General features: G+C 37.2%; 2 protein-coding genes across 6 annotated transcripts; one reads left to right on the forward strand and one right to left on the reverse strand.

Annotated features, from left to right (window-relative positions):
- Nucleotides 1-177: 177 nt before the first annotated feature.
- On the forward strand, nucleotides 178-10,946 carry LOC122324423. The gene is made up of 5 exons (XM_043218816.1): nucleotides 178-355; nucleotides 697-1,128; nucleotides 3,318-3,487; nucleotides 3,686-4,028; nucleotides 4,196-10,946. The coding sequence occupies exons 2-5, from the start codon at nucleotides 708-710 to the stop codon at nucleotides 10,612-10,614; spliced, it is 7,353 nt and encodes a 2,450-aa protein (XP_043074751.1). The 5' UTR covers nucleotides 178-355; nucleotides 697-707; the 3' UTR covers nucleotides 10,615-10,946.
- A 128-nt stretch (nucleotides 10,947-11,074) lies between these two features.
- On the reverse strand, nucleotides 11,075-22,316 carry dcun1d4 (DCN1, defective in cullin neddylation 1, domain containing 4 (S. cerevisiae)). 5 transcript variants are annotated; one of them, XM_043218823.1, is made up of 12 exons: nucleotides 21,915-22,073; nucleotides 19,765-19,835; nucleotides 19,603-19,616; nucleotides 18,257-18,296; nucleotides 17,935-18,022; nucleotides 17,466-17,554; nucleotides 15,568-15,638; nucleotides 15,382-15,473; nucleotides 15,172-15,280; nucleotides 14,302-14,406; nucleotides 13,482-13,584; nucleotides 11,075-13,351 (listed from the first exon to the last, which is right to left on the reverse strand). In XM_043218823.1, the coding sequence occupies exons 5-12, from the start codon at nucleotides 18,003-18,005 to the stop codon at nucleotides 13,296-13,298; spliced, it is 696 nt and encodes a 231-aa protein (XP_043074758.1). In that variant the 5' UTR covers nucleotides 18,006-18,022; nucleotides 18,257-18,296; nucleotides 19,603-19,616; nucleotides 19,765-19,835; nucleotides 21,915-22,073; the 3' UTR covers nucleotides 11,075-13,295. The 5 variants fall into 5 exon arrangements, with proteins under 5 accessions (XP_043074758.1, XP_043074754.1, XP_043074753.1 ...); XM_043218819.1 differs by lacking the exons at nucleotides 19,603-19,616; nucleotides 21,915-22,073 and adding an exon at nucleotides 22,226-22,316; XM_043218818.1 differs by lacking the exons at nucleotides 19,603-19,616; nucleotides 21,915-22,073 and adding an exon at nucleotides 22,214-22,277.
- Nucleotides 22,317-24,870: the final 2,554 nt, after the last annotated feature.

Below are 24,870 nucleotides of genomic sequence, written 5' to 3' on the forward strand. Positions count from 1 at the left end.
TTTATATATCATTACATATGTATGTAAAAACATTTATTATTTTTAAAAAACTATTTAACACTGAATAGAATTTTAATTATGTATATATGTTTATACATATATTTGATGTATTTTCATTTACTTTTTTCATGCTTGGGAGGGAGCAAACCTGAGTAAGACATTAACTCAGGTGAGTGATTGTTCTTTGTGTGTGTGTGTGTGTGTGTGTTCGGTGCCATAATGTCATTCAGACTTTGAGCTTAGGGAAGTTGGTGTTAAAGTCAAAGAATTTCTCTGTCAATCTCAGTGTTTTGTTGGTAATTATCCAGAGCTACAGACATCGTTTGAGTCGAGTGGAGAATTGCTACCCTAAAAGGTTAGTTTTAAACAAATATGTAAAAAATGAATTTTTTAATGCAGTATATTGAATACAGTCAATTTGAATTATCACTTAAGCTTAGGCTAGTAAATTATTGGTGTTGAATAATTTAGTCTCTCTTCAACTATATATATATATATATATATAGATATATATATATGTGTGTGTGTGGATGATTGATTTTGTGGTGCAGCAAAGGATTTCACGAGAGATTTTCTCTGCTTTCATCCAAACAGCTCAGTAAAAATAAATAAAAATAGCATACAAATGTGAGCATGCCATGTTCAGTCGAGATTACATTTTAACTTCTCTGTTATTTTTTTTTTTATATCCTTCAGGGCTGACTATAATGTCAGCGTACATCTCAGTGCTTGGTGTGGCAGTGTTGCTCCTCCACCTCTGGGGGGCACATTCTTTCCCCACCTCTGCCTGTCCTGTTCCCTGCCTGTGCCAGCGCGGCCCATTCCTCGACTGCTCTTCTTTGGATCTAACTGAGATTCCCACAAGCATATCACCAACTGCGGTTTCCTTGAACATATCCAATAATGCCCTGCGTTCTCTGGCTCCTCTCAGCTTTGGTCGTGTAAAATTGAAGGGACTTCTGCACCTTTGGGTGGGAAATAATGCTTTGGAGAGCCTGTCTCTGATTTTGAAGAAGGACCGGTCAGGCACTAGGACCCTGTCAAGTGTAGGGCAGGAATGCATGTCCTGGGCACCTGACCTTCAGTTGCTGTCTGCTGAAAGAAACCATCTAAAACATCTACCAAAGGGTATGTGCCTCAAGAGTATGTATTTACTTTACAGCATTAGTAATTTATTCAACACTCTAGCTGTAAAAAAAAACAGTACCTCTGTCCTTGTTTTGACCTGAAAAACATTGAAATAAAACAGGAGATAGATAGACAGATAGATAGATAGATTGATTGATTGCTTGATTGATTGATTAGGTGTCCAACTACTAAAAACAACCAAATTATCTTAAAATAGAATCTTATTAAACTTATGTAAAATCTGTAAAATTCATAAGGCCCCAGCACATTCTCCACCCTGTGGTAAATGACTGCCTCATCAGTGGAACTTTGATCTGTTTCGATTGCACAATTTTCTGACCTGTTAAATTCCATTTAAACCAGTCACAGGATCCTCCCTCAGCATGAAGTGAAAAGAAATCACCTGTGATCTAGTCGCTAGGGTTGGGCACTGCGCATTCCTGTGCTTCATAACGGGCTGTAAAAGGGTAATAATGGTCTAAACACATTCCAGAGAATGAATTTCATTGTGGCCTTGTATTTTGACCATCCTTTATAAGGTTTCGTAAGCTTAGAGATGCATCCGACTCGTGTATTTATGCACTATTCTATGATGTTTGTAGTATAAATAGGGTGCATAATGTGTTCACACTCAAAATTCCAAAAAGGAAAAGTGCACTTCAAATACCCAGACACACGTAATTAGCCAAAAATATTAGTTAAACACTATTAAAAAAGATACCAAAAAGCATTTTGTTAAAATGTTTAGAGACATTTAACTGGAGGTTTAGAATAAAATATTTGCCCAGTGTCATCAGTTTTAGATTTTGAATATTATCTTGAATTTTGTATGCAGTGCTATTCTAATGAGATGGCTAATTCCTTCATTTAATTTCTGAATACTGTTCCAGTATGTGATTAATAGCTGGTTGATACACAAATGTAAGGTTTCTGTGTCAGCCTCGAAACTCATTCTTTGTTTGAAGTCCAAAGGGACCTGTTAACAAAGGCCAAGAATCAGATTCTGCTCAGCCTTAGCAGACCCCAATCCCAGCAGCATGAAAGAACTGAATTAGATGGTAGCGCCTCAGCGTTTTTCAACTCCTTTTGATTCCGAGCACAGCCTCAATGTTTCTCTCTGATAAACCCCTGTCCAGCAGGCCCTCGTTTCAGCTCAGCAGTCAATGTGGTTCTTAAAACAGACAAGAGACTTCTCCATCTCTTCTCTGACAGAACCTTTTGCAAGCATTCCTCCCTGAATCAACTCAGTTCTTATGTGTTCAAAAACCTATGTGATGTACTGGCTTGAATACGTTTTTAATATTTTAAGCACCGTACTTTGCATTTAAACATTTAAGCAAAACATATTAGCCACTAATATGCAAATATTGCTTGTTGTTTGTTAATAATGGAAATGCTAGCTGCAAGTTAAGTCAGTGCACTACTGTGTTAGGTTTTGTTACAGCCGCAGATACTGGCACAAACAGGTGCATGTGTTTTATGGGGTCAAGGCAAGCTGTAACAGGTAGAGCTTAGATTTAAATCTGGGCACAGCCAGACACTTAACCTAAAGGACATCCATAAACTATAGAGTTACTTTTCAGCCATCCACTGTTTATCTCTTTTTAATACATTATATTGTTTTTGACTTGAACTATTACAGCAATATATAAAAACGTGAAATGTCTGACTTTACTATCTAATGAAAAAAAATGCAACACCTGTCAGTGACTCAAAGAATTCATTGATATTTAAAGGAACACTGCAATTTTTTTGAAAACAGGCTCATTCTCCAACTCGCCTAGAGTTACAAACAGCCAGACTGTGTTGCTCGCTCCGTGTCTTGCAAGCTGGGGAATATTTTTGACGGGCGCTGCATGATATCACTGCGTCTGCTGCTGCCATGGTACGGCAGCAAAGTTCCTGGACTATTACGCCAGAATGAGAGTATAGGTCCCAGTCATATCAGCCTAGAAAACAGCAACTTTTCATTTTTGTCAAGTTTAGAACACAATGCAACTACAGAGGAGTCATGTTTTAATTAGGAAAAATATCTGAACTCTTTGGTCATTTTTAAACGAGATGCTTCTGGTCTAAATCAGATTCAATGATATATGCTAAGATCGGCTAAATGCATTCAAATATGGTAAAACTCAAATCATTGCATTTTGTTTAACTTCTGATATTATGAATATACATTTTGCTTTCAGGGCTGGGCTGCATAAAGTCTCTGCAGATTCTTCAGCTGTCTTATAACCAGATATCTAAGATAGATCTTACTGACCTGGACAACTGTATTCATTTGAAAGAGCTACATCTCCAGCATAACAGCATCATGAGCATTCACCCACAAGCCTTTACTGACCTAAAACAGCTGAAGGTAACATCTCATAACTATTTCTTTTAATAGCTGCCACTTGATATATTGTAATCTTATGCTAAAGGGAAAGATCAATTTTACATGTTTGTGAGTGTGCTCCACCTAGTGGTATGTTTTTTGACATACCTTGTAGTTATTGCCTAATTTAACTTACCTAAGTCAGCATGCATTAAAATGTGGAAAACATTTTCCATCCAGGTCCTTGATCTGAGCTATAACCTGCTGGTCACCGTTCCTGTCCCTGCTTACCAGTCACTGCGAAACCTGAAAGCCTTGATCAATGTCTCCTTCAACAGATGGACGTGTGACTGCAACTTGCAGACCTTGAGAAAATGGATTAGCTTTGATACAGAAATGGGTGATGCTTCCTGGCAAATAGTATGTGCCTTTCCACCACATCATGCTGGAAAAGATCTGCTTCACCTGAAGGATTCTGAGCTTACCTGTCCAACACATGAATCCAGCAGATCTGGTCACTATTATAATATGATTGTGGAAGAGGGGATACAAATATCAATTCCTTGCAGCAATGACAGTAAAGGTGCTACTTCTGCTTACATGTCTATATCTGAAGTGAAGTTATAAAACCACAGTCCAATTTACTAAAACAATACATATTATTGGAAATGTTTTATTAATGACTATGTAACTCGTAAAATCTACACATAAACAATGTAGTAATTAAATTTCCTGTTATTATTATTCTAGGTATCATGCAGGTTCATTGGTGGACTCCACATGGCAAAGTCACAGATAACCAACCAAAACTTCTAATTAAGGACATTACAGAGAAGCATGCAGGACTTTATGTATGCATTTCAGCTCTCCAAGGGGAGCACATATCAGTATTTGATATACATGTCTACAAAAAAGGCAGTGGCTCAAGACCACGTAGGGATGCACAAACCATCTTGGATGATGAAGAAAATAAAAACACACCAAGGAATAATCCTGCTTTACGGCAAACAAGGAGCGAGTCAGATTTTGTCCTTGCCGTCTGCCTCTCGGTCATCATTACATTTATTGTAGCCTTTATCCTGGGTGTTTTTTTGAGACCACTCCTAGAAAAACTATGGAGGAGAATACGATCCAAGAGACAATCTACACCATCACCAGCAACCACCTCCTCCACTGGGCCCCAGCCATATGTGAATGAAGGGTACTGTGATGTAGAAGACCAAGAACGAGAAGTAAGAGTGAGTTCAAGAGTTACATTTGGTGGAATCACAGAAGTTGAAAATCAAGTGCCTTACTACGTTACAGTAGAGGATGATAAAGCAGATGGCTCCTCTGAGAGCAACACAGAAGTCGAGGTTTTTTATGAGACCGTTGGGAAAGATAAAACCTCAGTAACTGGCGGGAAACAGCAGGCCCTTGAGATGGAGGTTCACAGAGGAAGAGCAGGCAGCAGTAGTAGCAGCTCACTACAGGTAGGAGAAGTGAATGCTTTAGTCATAAATGGTAAGAAGCAGCCACCTTGCTCCAGTGAAGACATGGAATTTGAGCCAATTCCAGATGAAGATGATATCACCCAGGTAAAGAGAAGAAGGGGCAGTTCTTCAACATCATCTCAGTCCAGTCAGGAAGGTAACTTCTCAAGACAAACTGAGCAAAGTGTTGACCCTCCACCTGTCAAAAATAAAATTCCAGGATTTAGTACAGAGCCGTTTTCAGAATGGTCAAACAGACTGAAAGAACAGAATGTTGATAATTTGGACCCAGAGTTGTGGAATGACAGTGGAGAAAGCTTTTCTTTCACTGATGGCTCTGAAAGGTCAAGTATCCAAAATCTCTCCAACTCTGCTTTAGGACACCCAGTGAAAGATGATGACTCATGGAGGCAAAGCAAAGCAGAATCACCTTCAGACAAAATAAATCTTGATTCAGAGGTTCTTGATTTCGACAAACCTTTTGGTAAAGAACTTTCTGTTGATGATGTAAAGCAGTTTGAGCTCTCTGACATAGTAAGCTCCTCTTCAAGTGAAAGTGGTGAAAGTGTAGGTGGACCAAACAATTATGTTGTGAACCCAGAGTCAATGGATGAATCACACACAGAGAACTATGAAAACCTGGTGACTTTGAAAAAATATGAAAATGTCACCCCAAATGAAAGAATGCCTAGTGCTGGCATTCTTATAAAACAAGAGACTATCACTCTGGAGCCATCAGACATACATCTGACACTTACTCATGGAGACAGTGTTGATGAAAGTATGCACATATATGACTCAATAAAGTGTGAAGATGACAAATTTGGCATATGTGTAGATGTGGGTCTTGATACAGTGCCAAAGGTTAAAAGGTATGTTGAATTTAAACAGTTTGGACCGCCAACACTGCCATCATTTTCTACTACCTCAACAAAGAAGAGCACCACTTTATCAGATATTGAGGTGAAATCCGAAGCATTGTCTGGAGACAACAGATGCTTAACACAAATAGAGGTATCTCCTAATAGAATTCAAAAAGTGAAGAGATACATTAACTTCAAACATGCTGAACCTCATTCCCCAACTCTGTCGTCATCACCTTCTTTCACCAAAAAAGATGATATGCTGGAAGCAAAAAGTTATAGCTCATCCTCAGATGATGATGATGATGATGATGAACTGACAACTGAAGGTGACAACTCTGATGTATCTTCTGATGGAGTTTCAAAAGTAAAAAGATACATTTTATTTAAACCGTTTGAATCTTCTTCACCAACTCTGTCAGTATCCAGATCTAAAACTGAGACCACAACTGAGGAAGCAATCAAATCTCTGCAGCCGAGCACAACAATATATAACAATACACAACAACCAAGCACAGATACAAGTGAAAATATGAAAAAATATGTGTATATTAATCAGAATATACAACATTCCTCATCTCTGCCATCATCGCCTACTTCTACCATGAAAGGTTTATCAGGAAAAAAGTCTAAACGAAAAAAACAACAAGATCAATCATACTATGGAAGTCATGATAGCCTGCCACTATACCATGTCCATCCTGTCTATAGGTCAAGTATAAACAGACTGAATAGAGGCTATGATACTGACCGATCGTATTCCAGTGAAGAAGAAGATCTATTTTTGGAATACCCAACAAAATTAGAGATTACAGTACCATCTGGGATAAAAAGAGGACCTATGGCACCAGATAAGAACACAGACAAAGTACTCAACATTAACTTTGATAACTCCTCCAGCAGCACAGATGTATTTGACAAGAAACAGTCTAAAGGTCTGATGAGATTAAGAGCATTAAGTGCACGACTGTTCAACAGACATGAACATGAACCAAATGAGGGGAATTTTCAATCACAAGTTCAAACTAAGTCAAAAAATAAGGTGACCACTAATGAAGACAATCTCTTTGGAAAAGGTTTATCCCTTGATCATTTACCAAAAGTGAAGAGATATCTTCAGTTTACACACTCCAGTTCCTTTGTTCAAGTCCAATCTCCTCCACCAACCACTGGAGTAGTTATGCCAGAATTTATAGCAACAACGGAGTCCAGGAGATCTAGTTTCTCCTCTGAGGATAATGCAAAACAAACCAATGAAGACAAAAATTTGGTTGGTCAAGTTGATGCATCTTATGATGGCCTTCCAAAAGTAAAAAGGTATATTGAATTCTCAAGCACTGAACCTTGTTCGACAACACTGCCCTTGAACAAAGAAAGTATATCACTTGAACTGGTGGCACAACCCAAATCAAGGAGATCAAGTACATCATCTGATGATGATGTCATATCTACAACCAATGAAGACAGTTTCTTTAAAAAGATTGGTGTATCTCTTGATACAGTGCCGAACGTAAAAAGATACATTCAATTCAGTCAGCCAAAACCTTACTCTCCAACTCTAACATCTTCACCTATTTCAACCAAGAGGCCTGAGACAGTAGTGGAGACAAGTTCCAGCCCATCTGTCAAGTTGAATGACAAATCTGATGCTACGGAAAACATTTTTTGGGGCCAAATAAATCTTGATGCAGTATCAAAGGTTAAGCGATATATTCAATTTATGCAGTTTAAACATCATTCTCCATCTCTGCCATCAGTTTCATCCTCTACGAAAGTCACAAGTGATATTACAATGAAACCTGAAGCTACAACTGACAGATCATCTGGAGACCAGGGTTATTTAATGCAAACTGAAATATCTCCTGAAAATATAAAAAAAGTGAAAAGATACATTCACTTCAAGCAGTCTGAACCTCATTCCCCAACTCTGCCATCACCTCCATCCTTAACTATGAAAGATGCTATACAGGAAACAAGGAGATATAGCTCATCATCAGATGATGATCAACTGACAAACGAGGAAGACAATTTCTTCAGGAAAATAGGTGTATCTTCTGATGGAGTATCAAAAGTAAAAAGATTCATTACATTTAAACAGTTTGAACCACCTTCCCCAACACTACCAATATCTAGTCCGACTGCCACAACTGAGCCAGTTAAATCTATGCTCACCAGCACCTCTAAAGATGATGTTAGATCTCATAATGATAGTGATAATTTCTTTGTTAAAATAGATGCATCTTTCGATGGCGTGCCAAAAGTAAAGCAATATCTTAATTTTAAGGAGACTGAACTTCCTCCACAACACATGCAGTCAACATCTCCTTCAACCTCCGGAGTAATTAAACAAGAGAAAGTGGAAACTGAATTCTTTGGAGAAATCGGTATTTCTCTTGATAGAGTACCACAAGTGAAGAGATATATTCAATTTAAACAGCCTGTATCTCATCCTACAATAGTGCCACCCACCACTTCAGTCACAAATCAGGTAAGAACCGAATCTGAGGCAAAGAAATCGAGCACTTCTGAGGATGATGTCAAACAAACCAATGTCTCTGGACAAACAATGATCTCTCTTGATAGAGTGCCTAGAGTTAAAAGATACATTCAATTCACACATCCTGAAATTCAATCTCAAGCTGAGGTAACCACACCTGAAAGAGTCAATGCAACTATTATAGCTGAAGAAACAAGGAGATGGAGCACTTCATCTGAGGAAGATGTTAAACCGACTACTAAAAAAGAGAATATCACTGAAGAAACTAGTGAATATCTTGCCAAAATCCCAAAAGTAAAGAGGTACATTAAGTTCACACAATCTGAACCATACTCCTCACAATTTCTTCCTTTAACCATGGAAAAGTCCACAAAGTTGACGGAAACTGAGCTGAAACAACCAACCACAAGAGAGAGTACTTCATCTGAGGATGATGTTCAGGAAGACGATAGCTCTAGGAAAATAGGATTGTCTTTTAATGGAGTACCACGTGTTAAAAGATACATTCAATTCACACATCCTCAAAGCCAATCCCCTGATCAGTCAATACCTGCTGTCTCAGCTGAAAAACCTGTAATATTAGGGGTCGTTCAAGACACAAGAAGATCAAGCACTTCATCTGAGGAAGATGTCACATTAACTGCTAAGGAAGACAATGTCTTTGGCGACACTGGAGCATCTCTTGACGAATTTCCAAAAGTTAAGAGATATATTCAATTCACAAAGGCAGAAAGTGACTCTCTTATTCAGACAACACCTGCTCTCTCAGTTGGGGTTGTTCAAGAAACAAGGAAATCAAGTACTTCATCTGATGATGATATTGAGCTATCTAATCATGATGATGTGTTTAAACAAAGAGGTGAATCCTTTGACAAAATTCCAAAAGTGAAGAGGTACATTAAATTCATACAATCTGAACCTTCCCAGGTTCTTGCACCATTTCCAAGCACTGTAAAGTCTGTAAAGGTGACAGAAACACAATCTAGTACTCTAGAATCTCCTAAAAAGAATCTTAAGGAAGACAGTGTTGTCGGGCAAACAGAAGCACATCTTCACAGAATACCAAGAGTTAAGAGATACATTCAATTCATACACCCTGAGCAGTCAACAACTTCTCTACCAGATGAAATATCTGAAGTCATTTCAGAAACTCGAAAATCATGCACTTCATCTGAAGATGATGTAACCTCTAAGGAAGACTATTTTTGGGGACATACTGGAACACCTTTCGATAACATACCAAAAGTTAAACGATACATCAATTTTACACATCAAACTCCAGCTCAGGCAACAGTTTCTCTCTCAGCTGAAAGAGTCAACGTATCCGTGGTACCCAAAGTAACAAGGGGATCCAGCACTTCAGTAGAAGATAATATACAACAGTCTACTAATGGAAATAAAACAGCATCAAAGATCATTTCATCTGAAAATCTTGACAGAGTACCGAGAGTTAAGAGATACATTCAATTCACACCTATTGAAAGTCAAAATCCTGCTCGGGCATTAACTGCCATCTTGGCTGAAAGAGTTGGAATATCAGGGGTAGTTCAAGAAACAAAGACACAGAGCACTTCAGCTGTTAAGTCATCTGCTAATATGATTGGAAAAACAGACAGAAATTTCTTTCAAGAAACTAGTGTATCTCTTGATAAAATCTCAAAGGTAAATAGGTACATTGCGTTCACAAAGAGTGAACCATCTTCTTCTACCAAATTAATGAAAACAGATTTAGCACCTACAACACAAACAGACTATGAAACCACATGGTCCAGTTTATCATCTGCGGTGTCACCTTCTGCCTCAATGAAAAAAGGCTCTGCATTAATAATAAAGACACAATCAGAATTGTGGACTACAAAGGACAATATGAAAGGAGAACTTATGGACAGTTCAGTAGAACAGACTGGCTTGAAGTCAAAGGCAAAGAAGTCAAGTTCCTCGTCCAGTGACGAACACTCTTTAGGACATGATGAGCCACCAGCAGTTCCACAGACATTGCCACCTTCCCTAGATCAGGAGGATGTAAGAGAGTATCTCAAAGAAAATTCTGAAATCCGTCAAAGGCAAGAACGCAGAAGATTACAGCAGCAAAAAAGAAGGGAAATGGATGAGTTCAACATTACATCCCTATCCTCCATTCAACAAAGCGGCGACAGGCAGAACAGATCACCAGCAGGTTATGGAGAAGTGGAATACGGCAGTGGTTCTAAAAGGAGCGTGTTAACTTCAAAACACGCAGAAGGAGCTGAAGCCCCAGTCTTACACGGCCTTAAAACGAAGAGTTCATCAACAATTGGTTCCAAGTCAACTTCAAAGTATAAGGAATATTTAATTTAGCTAAAGATTTAATTCTGACACACTAAACAAACACTGTTGTACGATTTTGAGCTGATGACACAAACATATGTTTTTGAGTATGGGGATTTGCCTTTTAAGAGTACTGTAAATACTGTAATATAATTATGAACACAACCTAAACCTCAGTATTTGTAATGAATAGCTTCTTTTTGCATTGAAACAATGTATGAATGTACATAAGAATATTGTCTAATATAAACACTGTATCGATTTTGTCAGTCATGAAAAAAAAAAATCCAGAGGCTATTAACTACACACTATGACAACACATTATATCCATTAATGGGTCTATAAACATTCTTCCAACACTGTTTTATTACTGTTTCTTAGTCACTTTCATGTTTTTGTTGAATACACATTTTTCAGCAAACTGGGGAAAGATTTAGCATGACTTCAAGTCTTGCATCCCTTTATCTAAAACAGATGAAATAACTCCATGTTTCGTTAATAAACCCCTTTATATATATTGAATGTAGAGAGGTTACAGTGAAAACAAACACATATACACACACATCCATACATATATACAGTCAGATGAGAATGCTCAGCCCTCTGCATTACATACTCCCCCAACAAAAGCAACAGTCATAACAACACAGGGAACGTCTGTTGAAATCATTTTAAAACCACCATTTCCCTCAGGCACAAACAGGTGCAGATGAATGGGATTATAACAAGTGTCTGTAGACAATTTTCTAATGGATTCTGGCCAGCATGCACAGCATACATAGACTGTTGGCATCTTAGATGCTGGGTGAAAACTTGATAAATAATTTATGGTAAGCAACCTTCATTTTTTAAAAAACATAACATAACTAAAATGCCTTCTTGTAACCAGATAAAAAACAACAACTTTTGATTCCCTAAATAAGCTTTAATAAAGTTAATATCGATTTTGTCTGCATCCATATGAGACGAACATAAAATTAGTATGTTTACATGAAATTGCAGATATACAGAAATGCTGCAGTCACTCATGTACATGGTAGTTTAGCACTTGGTGGAGATGGTGGAGAAGGCAATGCAGAGCAGAACATCTCAACAGATGAGGTTACAAGTGTGTTTAAGCTCTAAATACCATCACACAATCATGTTTTTCATAAAGCGTTAAGACTGCATGACCGCGGATACCCAAATTAAGCACAAAAAAACACTTCTACAAATACCTGTACAAAAAAATAAACAAGAGCCAAAAAATAAAATAAAATTTAAAATAAATGTACAAAAAAAAATAAAAATCTCATTCATTCACAAAGACGGCTCTAATTGCAGAATGCATGCATGCATTTTTTTTTCTTGTTCAGATGACAAGTTAGCTTCACGCCACAGCCATAGACAAAACTCAACAGTTTTACAAACATAACTAGAACGTTAAATAGTTGCTAGGCATTGGTCACTATGGGTTAAGGTGATCACATTTGACCACAAGATCTGTGGAAGAGGATGTGGCCAAAGGAGTGTCAGTGTTTAGGGCAGGATACCTGTTTTTATATTTTTGTGGCAATTCATCACAGAAATCAAAAGTGCACTTTAACAGCTTTCTCTCGTCATCTCACCCTTAGATCCACGTCCTGTCATTTTAACATGACATGCACAGTATAGTTACATTGCTAAGGAATCAAATGATATAGTGAATGCATTCCAGTCACTTTAACCTGCTCACATTCCTCTACAAGATGGCCACATCTTGCCATTGCAGTGCGAATACACAATGGTCAAGTGAGCCAGGAAAAAGATACTGGGCTCTACGCTCACGATAAGTATAACCCACTGTTCTTCATGTTGTGAACAGTAAAGCTGTTCTTGTTGAGCTCATAATCAAAATCAAGAATGTTAAGTGGTGAAAGGGATGCTGATATAAGACCACCACTGGAAGTACTTACAGCAGAATGTCTTTGACACTCTTGCATGTGATGCGCTTTATTAAATGGCATCCAAGTGCAGTGAGACTGGTAAAAATAAAACTTATGGCAAAGGTCGCTGTGTATCTATGGTAACATGCCCTGACTGTCATCATCCTCCAACATAAAAACCTTAGTAAACAGTGTTTGGACCACATCAGCAGAGCGACACTGTAAGCTATTTCCATTTTGAACCTTAGCAATAAGTCACCGACCTTCAGTAAAAAGCCAAGTAGGTTCTTCTTTTTCCTTTCCTTTCAGGTCTAAATTACCTAAACTTCAGACAGTATGGGAGTTTTAACCTACCCTGCCTTTTGGAGAATCCAAATTCATCCTCCTTATAAGAGCCTATTATAACATTCACAGCAATATGAAACATCACAGTGGGGTGGGAAGGCGGCACCAAGACTGGCCGTGTGCTTACCCACAATGCATTGTGGGCTATGGGGGACATTAGGTGGAGTCGGTGAGGTGCTGATTCTCCAACACGCAACCACCAGTGACCCTCCTATGGCCCCGGCTAAAAGGGCGACATACAAACATGTGCATTGATAATTACATTCTATGCAAACACTCACACACTCGAGCCCTCAGTGCCAGGGGCCACCATCAGTCTGTCCCAAACACTTCAGTTTTGATTTGTACTTTGTTTTCTAGATGTTTGTTTCAAAGCCGTTTCTGTCGTCATTGTCATGGTGATTGTTGGCGATTAGTTGGTCTATCTAGTTGGTGATGGTGGTAGGCGCGGGGAAGCTGTCGCTACGACATCTCTCTGTCTTTATACCACTCCACGAACTCGTCCAAAAGCACTGGCCCTGAGGAAAGGCAAAAAAAGGAGTTGAAAGACAAATCTGAGGTATTTCCAGCTGCACTGTACAAAAGAATGATGGATGTCTAAATTGGGCTGTGATTAGAATATGTTTAAGTGCGAGTGCTTGTACTCACAGGCCCCGTCCTCATCGTAGTTACTGAGATCAAGGTTGATAGTCCTACTGAATTCTAGAACATTGCACCATTGATCTTTATTTATAACCTTATACTTAGATTGCTAAGGGGAAAAAAGGGGAAAGTGTGTCAAACTTCAAATTTAAGACAATATGTACTGATGTGCATACATCCGCATAAACAACCAGTCAAATATTTGTACTCACTATATGGCGACAAATTATAACTCAAATCACTGACTTCTGACAACGGCTGTATGTGCATTTGCGGAGTTCTGGCTTATTGATTGACTGGACGTATAACGTAAACGGCATTTGTAGCATAAGCGCAGAAGAGAATAGACGAACGTGGATAGAGCAATACTAAACTTCAGTAAAGTATTAAAAGGCAAAAATTAGAAGTCAAAAAAAAAATACAGTTTTAAAAGCACTGCTTGATGCCATTAAATATATGCTCATTTATTATCATTTATCAGTTTTTTTTCATTGTTATATTTATTGAATTTAAAGGGATAAATGAAGTGGAATGTCAGCATTTACTGAACCTTGTGTTGTTCCTTAATTTCTTAATTTTTGGTTAAAAAAAAATCTACTGTAGTTGTTAATTTTTTTCTGTTTTACAGAAAAAAGGTCATACGGTTTTGGAACGACATCAGGGTGAGTGAATGACTATAATTTTTTTTTATTTAACTTGCCTTTTAATAATAATAATAATAAGTAGTAGTAGTAATGATGGATGTAAAGGTATGATCAAACATTTGACTGGTCATGTAAAATAATTAAAGTGATGTTCATAAGACTGTAAAGATTAAAATATTTACTTCTAGAAACTGGTTAAACACTGGAAACAATGGCCAGGTCTTCCCAAGCAGAAGTCCCAGCATGCACTTGGCAGTATTCAAGTCTAAACTCCTCTGATCCTTCTCCTGCAAAGGGGTGGAAGCATATTAAAGTTTAAAGAGTCTGAAAACAAGTTCACACATCCCACTAAAAATACTTATTGCCATTATTGCCAAGGTACTTAAAAAGGTACTTGTTTGCTTTGGAATTTAGCGTATCGTGTAAACTATATGATAATACAACCATCTAAGGGCAGACATGACTATTGTCCCTGCACCTTGATAAGCACAAAATTGCCAAAATAGATACTATTATGCTTAAAAATCACTCTCTGCCATTATATTTTATTAGTGCAGGAGAAAGAACTAAACGCTCTATTCGATGAGTCCAGACATGAACAATTCTGTTTCATCTAGACAGCATGAAAGTCATGTTATCCATTCAAGGTTGCCACAAGCTATTTATTTTGTACTCCTCCACTTTATTGGCCCTATCAAATAGCTCCAGTAAGAGCTTCACTCAGCAAAGGTCCAGTCTCTTTACAATTCATACCAAGGGAATGAAAAAAAATCAACTATCTGGACAAGAGATACTTCTGCTGAGCAGACAAAGAGGTGAAACAACCCAAAATAGCACCATCTCTCAGCAGTCTCAAGCCTTTGTCTGCCGTAACTGAAGGACTGTGATGTGCCCAGCATGCATGCAGGGGGAAAAAAAAAAAACAGGTTCCAGATGCACAGCCACTGGCAAAACCAAGAATAGTATTGAAGTACTAAAAGAGGACTAGAGCTTCTAAATTGAACAATGATTAATGTTCATCAATCATCTGTCCTATACACAGTCACTCTTACCCTGGCAAAGTCGAAGGCATATCGGTAAATGAGCTTGAAACTGGTGGCATCATTGAGGACAGACCTCAGGTAGTCTAGAGAGTTCCTGAGTTTTTCAGTAGAGTCACATCTGCATATGACAGAAGAAAAGGAAAAGTGAAGGTTGGGGTGACAATAAGTGTAGCAGCATGGGAGTAAATGCATTAAAGTTGCATGTTTGGCCAGACATACTGCAATGAGCCCATTCCCTTGAGCCACTCCTGTAAAGTGAAGTAACCCATACTCTGGGCATCAAGCTTCCAGGCCAATACCAACATCACTACCTGTGTGCAAACATACATTAAAATGTAAAACTATTGATGAGTCATATTTTAGAGTAAACTATGAATTCATAATAGTTCCGTTTAGTTTTCTTACATTTTCTGGCTCCACTCCAATGTCTTCACAGAATTTCTCCATCCCCTCCGGTCCAACAACATCATCGCACCCTATTTTTAGAACACATTTAGACACAATTTACTATTATATGCAGCGGCCCCAGAAAGTGTTTAGACAATTAAGCCATAAATGTCTCTGCATTACATTAAAACATGGCAGAACAATCAAATCAAGACATTTTACAAAAATGCTAGTTAACTTAAGCTTCAAAATATGAAGCAATAGGTTTACTAGTTAAAATAAAAATAAAAAGTCTTGTTAAACTAGAATGTGAACTAATGTGACAGTGCACTTTGTAAGACTTACTAGGAACTTTTTTATATTCACAAAAAAGAACGACTCTGAGACCAATTGGTTATTAATAATTGAAAAAGTTAAGTTAGTTGATATTTGCATGCAATGACATTTAAGTGTGAAAAAAAAGTTTTACATCTTCTATTTACATCTTAAAGTCCCCCTGGAATCAAAATGAAAGTTTTTTGGGTGTTAGTATCGATGTTAGTCTTAAGGTTATCTATAAGTAGTGGTTGACCGACACAGTTTTTTTGAAGGCCGATGCCAATATCTTGGAAAGCGGGGTGGCTGACAGCCAATATTAGGCCGATATAACTTTAAAAATAAATTGAAAATGGATTAAAATATAAATGTGTAAAAAATACAAAAAAAAACTTTAAGACCAAGTATTTTTCACAAATAAATAAATATTTAATACATATTAAATAAATTATACTTTAAGTATAAAGAAGTAAATACTGTAACCAACAGGGCATTCTGGTTAGTTTGTGTGCTTTGGGAATTATTTTTCAAAGAAAGCCAAAGAAACACACATATTTTATACAGCACACCATGAAAATGACATGAATATGACAGCGGGCAAATGCATAAAACACGGCATAATTTGAAATCACAAGTTTAAAGTTTGTTGATCGCACATCTCTAATAAAGTTGAACTCAATGCAGCATTTCATTTAGACGGACCAGCCTGTCACGCAGAGAACATGTGATGATGCAGCATATACATGCACACTTTACAAGATCTAGAACTAGATGCAACCCAGTTTGCAACTTTTTTAAATTTAAATGTTCCTTAGTCATTCAAACATTTGTTTAAATTATATAAATGCATATTTGCTGAATGCCGATATACTTTTTAACTTCTTTGTTTAACCGTTGTAACTGATTATTAGATAGAGTTTTTACCACATTAAACAAAATGGCAGCGAACAAGAGAGAGAAACTGAGCCCCGTGTGCTCAGGCTCTTCCTTTATCGGCGCAGTCAAAATAAAAGTTTTTTGCATTGAACATATTGGCCAAACATTTGAAAAATGCCAAATATCGGTCGTCCTCTATCCATAAGCCAATGCGCTCCAAAACATAGATATATAAGTGAAGATAAATGTTAGAAGATATATGCATAATCAAACTTCAGCATGATTATGATCAATATTTTGTTTTAGTAAGAGTTTCATATTGAATCTGGCGGGAAACGACTCTGGCCAGAGCAGATATAAATAAAACTATTAGCTATTGGCTATTTTAAAATGGGGGCGGGTTGCTCGATATGTCCCGCCCTGTCTTCCTGTTTCAGTTCAAATTATATCACCAAATACAATAACGATGCATGTTTCAAGGCACTTCAGGGACCTTTAACTTCATTTGGAAAGTGTCTGAAGCCACAAGGACAAAATTCTAAATTCGAAAAAAAAGCCTACATTTAGCTGAAATTATTCAAGTCAAATTATATAAGCTTACCTGATTGTAATTTGATTATATTCTCTTTAAGACCTTACTAATACAGTCAAAGATAAATACATTTGCAATATCATATGATATCATTGTGGCAAGCTCAGTATGACTTAAATTTATGCCCACATACCTGCGTATTCGTAGAACCATTCTAGGCATCTCTTGCTAGAAAAAGCTTCGGCTTCCTGGATTTGCAATGTCTCCTGTTTTCTGTAAACACTGAAATGAACAGACAAGGACTGAGTGGAGGCTATTTAAATACACATTAACACACACTTGTATACACATTAAAGCATGAACGTGCTACATCTGATACAAACAAGAAGAGACACATGCTCTGAGGGCAGAAATCCACCCACACAAATAGATCTGATGGTACAATTAACAGCTATGATCATTTCAACTTTCTTTTGACATCGTTTTATTAAAACAACATTCAGTTTCCTCTGTTTTTCTTAACTGACACTTAACTGATGGGCATGCATGTTTGAGTGAATGGTGGAAGGTCAAAGAACAGTTTGAATGGACATAGATGAAGGGTTTGAGAGATGGGTAGATGGATGGATGGATGGATGGATAGGTGAATGTTTTAAACATACTTATCCTGCCGGCTCTTCTTAGCAGACAGGTCATCTCCAGCAGTGGGTCTCCTCTTTTTCCTGGGGGGCATGGCTCTGGAGCAGCAGGCTGACAATGCGAGACAAACACGACACAAAGATGATGACTTTTTTTTTTGTCCCTTTTTTAGCCATTCCCTTACAATCAATTTAATGTATCCCTGCTGAATAAAAGCATTAAAATCTTACTGACTCCAATCTTTTGAACAGTTGCGATAACAATTACTCATATGATGCAAGCAAACGCAGTTTAAAAAAAAGAAAAAAAAAAGGTTTGATATTAGGTCAGGTTTGAGGTCACTACCTGTACTGTGAGTCTCTGGGCCGACGTCTTCTGTCAGGTTCTATGGTGAAAATGAAACACCCACAATTAGAGCTGCACAATGTATTGCAATGCGATAGTCTGACAGCGTTATTGCATACTGCAAATTAACCTTTGATCAAGGCATTTACTTAAATAACTACCCTTTTAACCCTGATTCACACAGAATTTTGCTCTGCATTAGCTTATTCCTCTCCGACAAGAACACAGACAGAATCTCTAAAGGTTACAAGAAAATAAGATGATCAGCCACCTACATCACACACATGCTTACTTCATTCTTTCTATGATGCTTGCTAATAGCTGCTACTCTTCTGCAGAATGTTGAGTGAACAGAGTGATTGAGAGTGATTGTGCCAGAGCTACACTATATTTTGCATGCTATAGTTATGCTCAAATCCAGTTGTAAAATATATATATATATATATATATATATATATATATATATATATATATATATATATATATATATATATATATATATATATATATATATATATATATATATATATATATATATATGGGTGTAACGATTTGCATATAGTGGATTGCACAGTTCATGGTCATTTTCCAAATCAAACCTTTGAGTGAACAGAGCACTTGCATGCCATTATTTAGTCATTTTGAATGCACTTGTCAAAGGGAGAGATTTCCTCATTATCTTCAGCTGGGATGTTCCTGTGACAGCGAATGCAAGACGGTGTGCATCAACAGATTCATTAAGAAACAAAAAAGTCAGACATATTAGCTTTTATTATATCAGCATTTTTTAAAAACATTTCAAAATATAAAATGTATGTTTATTTGCAGTAGTACGCTAATATAACACATTTATGACATTCTAAAAGCGGCAGCTGCTGATGCACACCGTGCTGCGTTCGTTGTCACAGGAACATCCCAGCTGAAGATAATGAGGAAATTACATCTCTCCCTTTGACAAGTCCAGGATAAACCTCTCTCACGCTATTTACAACTAAGAATGAAGATACATTTTCTCATGTTATTCGTTTACATTTCTTTTTCCTGCATTTTTAAAAAATTCTCTCTTTTAAAATGTTTGAAAGCAGTTCGAAGGCTGACAAATCAGACAAATATCCACGTGTTTTTAAATCATAATCATAATAACAAACCTTTGTTCACTGGATTTAACTATAGCAAAGAATACATTTAGTATTTCAGAGTTTGACGCGTGCATTTTCTAATCGATTCACTTAACAAACAACACAGACATCAGTCTTGATACACTGCTTCCTGTATTTCAGTAAGGACCTTAGGCCGAGCATGTTTTAAGTAAAACTGAATACTTTTAGGTTGGTTTATTGGCCTACCTGAAAGAATCACACTGAAAAAAATTAAAAATAAAAATCAATCATCTAGTAGTGAAAATGTGCACAAATCCCACCTGTTTCAATTATTTAAAGGCACGAATGTTAAATCTGGCAATAAGGCTGATGAGTATTTAAGTGCATGCAAACCGAGTCCATATTTACCAGCCTGTGCAGGGTGTGGTAGATCTTGTGGATACTGGCCAGTGTGGACAAATGAGAGTTCAGCTGGAAATCTGTATAGGACATATAAAAATAAACATCTGTTACCCCTGGCAGTTATATACAAGCATCTGGGCTGTACATGGCTTTCTGTGTGTTGCTTGTTGTGGTGTGTATGCATGTATGCACAGCGTATACGTTGAAATTATTGAGGACATGGTAAAGAAGCATCTGCTCCAGTCAGCCTGTAAACTGACAGGGAAATGAGAGGCCGTGTGAGATTGTGTGTTTCTGTGAAGTGTTTCTAATAAGCTAATGCATACAGTATGCTTTTAACTGCTCTATGTATCTTCATTATGAAAATAGCCGACTACCAAGACTGTCATCCATAATCTTTATATTATCAAGTATAGTTATAATCAAGAAAGTAAATGCCAGTGTGGAAGCCATATTCTCTAGCATGTTGATATCAAGTCCTAGCAAATTGTGGAAAAAAGGATTTGGATTTGGGATGAAATATATTTAAGAATAAATATGCAGAGACTGAAACAAGCTTACAAGGATATACATAACACCATTTGGACCAAAAAAATACACTGCGATATTCAATAAGCTTGTAGTAATCTAAGATGCATTCATTCATTGTATGCGATAATGTGACGTAATTGAATTGTTTTTCAAAGAAAGACAGTAATGCCAATTCTCTTTTGGTCTGCAGTTTATCTTTAGATCCAGCGTATTTCATTCAGGATATTCTTCCAGATAATATAGCCTAAATATCAAAAACGATATTCATATGAATAGATGTGCAATGTGAAAGGTCAGTGGCATCTTTTTAAAGGTCCGCTATACCCCGGTGTGTAAGAATTGTCCTCATGCAGTGCAATGGAAAGAAAAACCATATTCTAAAGCATAAAGAATATAATTATAATATATGGCTATAATACCAGAGTCTATAATAATCAGTGCCTATAATTATCCCTTCTATACTGTAAATGTTTACTGTTTATAAATTGTAACTTTTATTTCATTAACTTTACTTTTTAATATTTGTTGAATATGAATAATACATTACATGGTGTTTCTGATTTAGTCGAAATAAAAAAAAACTGATTAAATACAATGTTTACAGTATAAACCATAATGCGCTGGCGCATGAAAACTAGGTTAGTATTATGAATGTTTTGTGAAATTCAAGAACGACGCAGCAATGTGGGGAAAAAAGACATACGCATTTGATTCGTTTTGCACACATTATAAACTTCCACGTTCTCTTTATTCAGAATTAGAAAATTACGTATCGGTGCAGGCCTTTCTGTACAAGCGCTGTGCGAGTACACAAGCCCCTGAAACGACATTAAATTCAGAGTTGATGAAAGATATGCAGTTTAAACATTGTCCGGTATATAATCCAGGACCTTTTTAAAGCAAACTCGACATAAAATCAGACTATTCGTGAACGTGTGACGCAGTTGTCAGGAATGCCAGTGGATATGAAATACCCCAAACATTTAAGAAACAGTATTACCCGAATTCACACCAACACATCTCAAGCATTCACATTTCAATAAATGACTGCAGTTGAAAAAAGGATTTTCTGCCACACGTTTTAAATATGAGCGCATACACGCACAACTTGCAACGACTTTACAAAGTATCTGGAGAGTCTGTGGACTTCTGGGGAATGTAGTCTAATGACAAACAACGCCTGCTTTTTCCAATGCAATGGTTCGGCTGAATAAACCTCATTTCCCAGAATTCCTCAAATCATAATTTCAATCGGTACTCTCCCCAACTGATGAATGCGACCCAAATGCTGCAAAAAACATTTTCTATGTTTGATCAAAGACATTTCTATCGCAACGACATGCAGTTGATCTTTCAGAGGGACGTACAGTAATGCGCCAGATCATACTCGACGTGTTTGCAAGCACTAATTTTTTACACAACTGCGTCACAATTTTCACCCCCTGTCATTTTTCCGCAGTTTTCTCGAAAAAACCGAACCGTTTAGCTCTAAAAAACAACCTTTTACTTGCTCTTCGGTTGCTTTGCACCGCTCACTCGAGTTGTGAGGAGATGGATCCCTTAAGGTTATTTGGGTATTAAAGGTAATTAGTGTACAAGTGTATTGTGTAAATAGGATCAGATACCTTGCTCGGATTGCTGTATATACTCAAGAAAAGAAGGCTAAAATGCAGCGTTATTCCTTGCAAGGTCGTTGTCGCTTGCAAGCGCCCAAGACATCGGAGTAAAAACACAAAGAGAGCAGCTAGCAAGCTCAGAGTCAATCTGATGATTTGTATGCTCGGGTAACGGCTACTTTACTCACAAAATGCGTCAATACAGCGAATCATACATCTTAAGAGAAGTCACGACGACTTGTCAGGGTGCAGCAAGTTCCTAATTGCCATCACAGGTCGACAAAATACGAATAACAGTGAAAACGTACTATTGTACTTACTTGACGCATCTGAGTGCATTTTTATGAAACACACAACTGTATTTGTGTGAGTCTGCAGACCGGCCAGTGGGCGGGACGTGTCAATATTATACATGCCTACAAATGATTTAGATGGACGAAATTTCCGATCGCCACGCCCACCCTTGCCAATGATTGGTCGAGAGGAGTGTCAACTACATTGCGCAGGCAACACTGCGTACCGCCCGCCTCTAAGCCCACGCGATTGGTTGAAGCGCTTCAACAGTCCTTCCTCTCGACGCGCACGATTGGCTGAGAAGTATGTCTACACCCATCAGTTACGATAGTTTCCTCGTGCATAGCAGAAAGCCAGCCCACGATGACACGCTATTGGCTCAGCTGTGCACCAACACAGAGCCCACTTGGGTTAACAAAACAATGGTGAGAGAATGCTGTGAAAAACATTACTGAACGAGCTTGCTTTTGCTTGTTTCCGCGCTACTGTCATCTAAGCATTTCCATAAAAAGTTGCAAAAGTAAATGAAAAACATCGCAACGAGCAGAAACCCTATAGGAGCCACAGTTATGTTAGCCATTGTGGTTAAAGGGGTTGTTCACACCCAAAGATCCTCATCACCTGTCCCCAATGTTGTTTAGAACCAGTATTTATCTTTTGTCCTTAAAAAAATTATGTTGCTTCAGTGCTTTTTCACTTTTAATGTATTCATGGGCAATATACTACAAAGGCAAATGGAGAATCATCTATTTGTGTATGCTATATGCAGGGTATTTAAATAAAACATACCCTGTGCTTAGTGTTATGGTCTTTGATCTACATAAAAGCTTTATGCTGAGATATAATATTTATTTTGTGTGGGAATAGCTATGCTTCTCAAGTCAGTTTTTTTCTTCAAACCGTTATTTATCCTACATTTACGATCCTCACTCGTGCTGTTCGGAATGTAATGAAGATGTTAAACAGCTGTTTTCTCTGAATTTCTCTGAATATTTTCTCCCTTTAACATAGTTCAAATTAGCTAGTTTAGAGTCTGCATGCAAGTTGAGCATGAATGCATACACTGCATATTAAAATGTCTTTGAAAACAGCTTGAAAACAGTTTTTACTCTTATTACTATTATTATGTGTATATACACAAAAATATCATAAATGTCACTTTTTAAAAAAAGTATTGCCAGTTACTTCATGAGGCCGAACGTGAGAATGACGCTGCTGTCGTTCTAGACTAAATGTCAATATGCATTAATTATTTTCACAAAAAAAGATTTAGTATTCATCAAAATGAATTAAAACAGTGAAATGCAAACTCAGAATATGACACAGACCTGCAATAATTAAATATGTTAAATAACATTTTATTTAACCAATGTCTTTGCTGCTGACCTTTGATGATCAAGTTCAACCATACTAATAAGCAATAATTACTTTAGATAAGCTAACAATTATGCTTTTTTTTTGAAGAGTGTTGAACTTTCTTCTCCTGCATTCTACTGTACAGACGTGAATTTACTTTTCCTTCAGCCTGAGGTTTATTAATTACACTTTTTGGTACAAAAGGGCTTTTCATTTCTATAAAAATAACACATATTAAAAAGAAGCAATCAAGCCCTGCTCATATTTAAAAAGTAATGCAAAAGTAATGTAAGGCATAGTTAGTTACTTTTTTAAGGGAGCAAATGCAAATATTTTAATGTATTGCTTTTAAAAGTAACTTTCCCCAACACTATTGACTACTGTATGTATATATACTGTATGCTCAGTACACAGAACATTTAGGATGTCTGACCCGGGTGTCAGGCTCTGGGCATTTGTGAAGTCAACCACTGGCAAATAATGGTGTTTTTATAGCCTACTTTAATAAATGTATACTATTACATAGATTTAGGTTCCTAATAAAACCAAGAAACACCCCTAGCACAGATAGTCTTAACAACGTACTGTATAAAATGTAATGCAATTTGAAAAATGTTTCATCGTCTTAACAATCGTTATGTTTTTAATCAATCAATATATAGACCCTTTTTGACTAAAGTCTATAAACTGAAACGAAAACTTGGTTTTGTTGTGCATTTACATTTTGTCAAAGTTCTCTCTGAAAGAAACAGAAAGGACTCGAGTTGTTCACCATCGCTATGGTTGTACTTTCAGGCGAACGGCTGACCAGCATCTGCAGGTGGAAGCTATTTCCTTGATTAGCTAGTTACTGAGACATTTAAAGGCCCTGTAGTGAAGTGAAGTGAAAAGAAAAAATATTAGGACTCTGTAATTAGGGGTTAATCATTCAAACCGCACTCTATCCTCTCGACGGAAGTGTCTGCCGTGAGATGGGAACCAGAGCACTGAGAGGATGCAGTGCAGGCAGCGTGATTAGTTAAGAGTTTTATTGAATTTATATGACGAGGATAGAGGATTCATACCAGCACTTTTTGTTAATTGCCAGTACGTTCCTCTTGACTCATACATTCTGTGTCTAAGCAGTTTTATATATAACTAGTTTTAATATACAATGACTTTTAGTTGGCCTTTATACACAGTTAACTGCCATCATAGTGGGCATTTCGGATTGCAGTAATTCATCATGGATTTCTGATTTTGTTTGGGATGTTGGTGATTCAATGCAGCAGTTTAGTAAACCTGCATCATGTGACCACTAGGTGCCGCCAGATCA

Source organism: Puntigrus tetrazona, chromosome 20 (genome assembly GCF_018831695.1).
Source record: "Puntigrus tetrazona isolate hp1 chromosome 20, ASM1883169v1, whole genome shotgun sequence".
Taxonomy (NCBI): domain Eukaryota; kingdom Metazoa; phylum Chordata; class Actinopteri; order Cypriniformes; family Cyprinidae; genus Puntigrus; species Puntigrus tetrazona.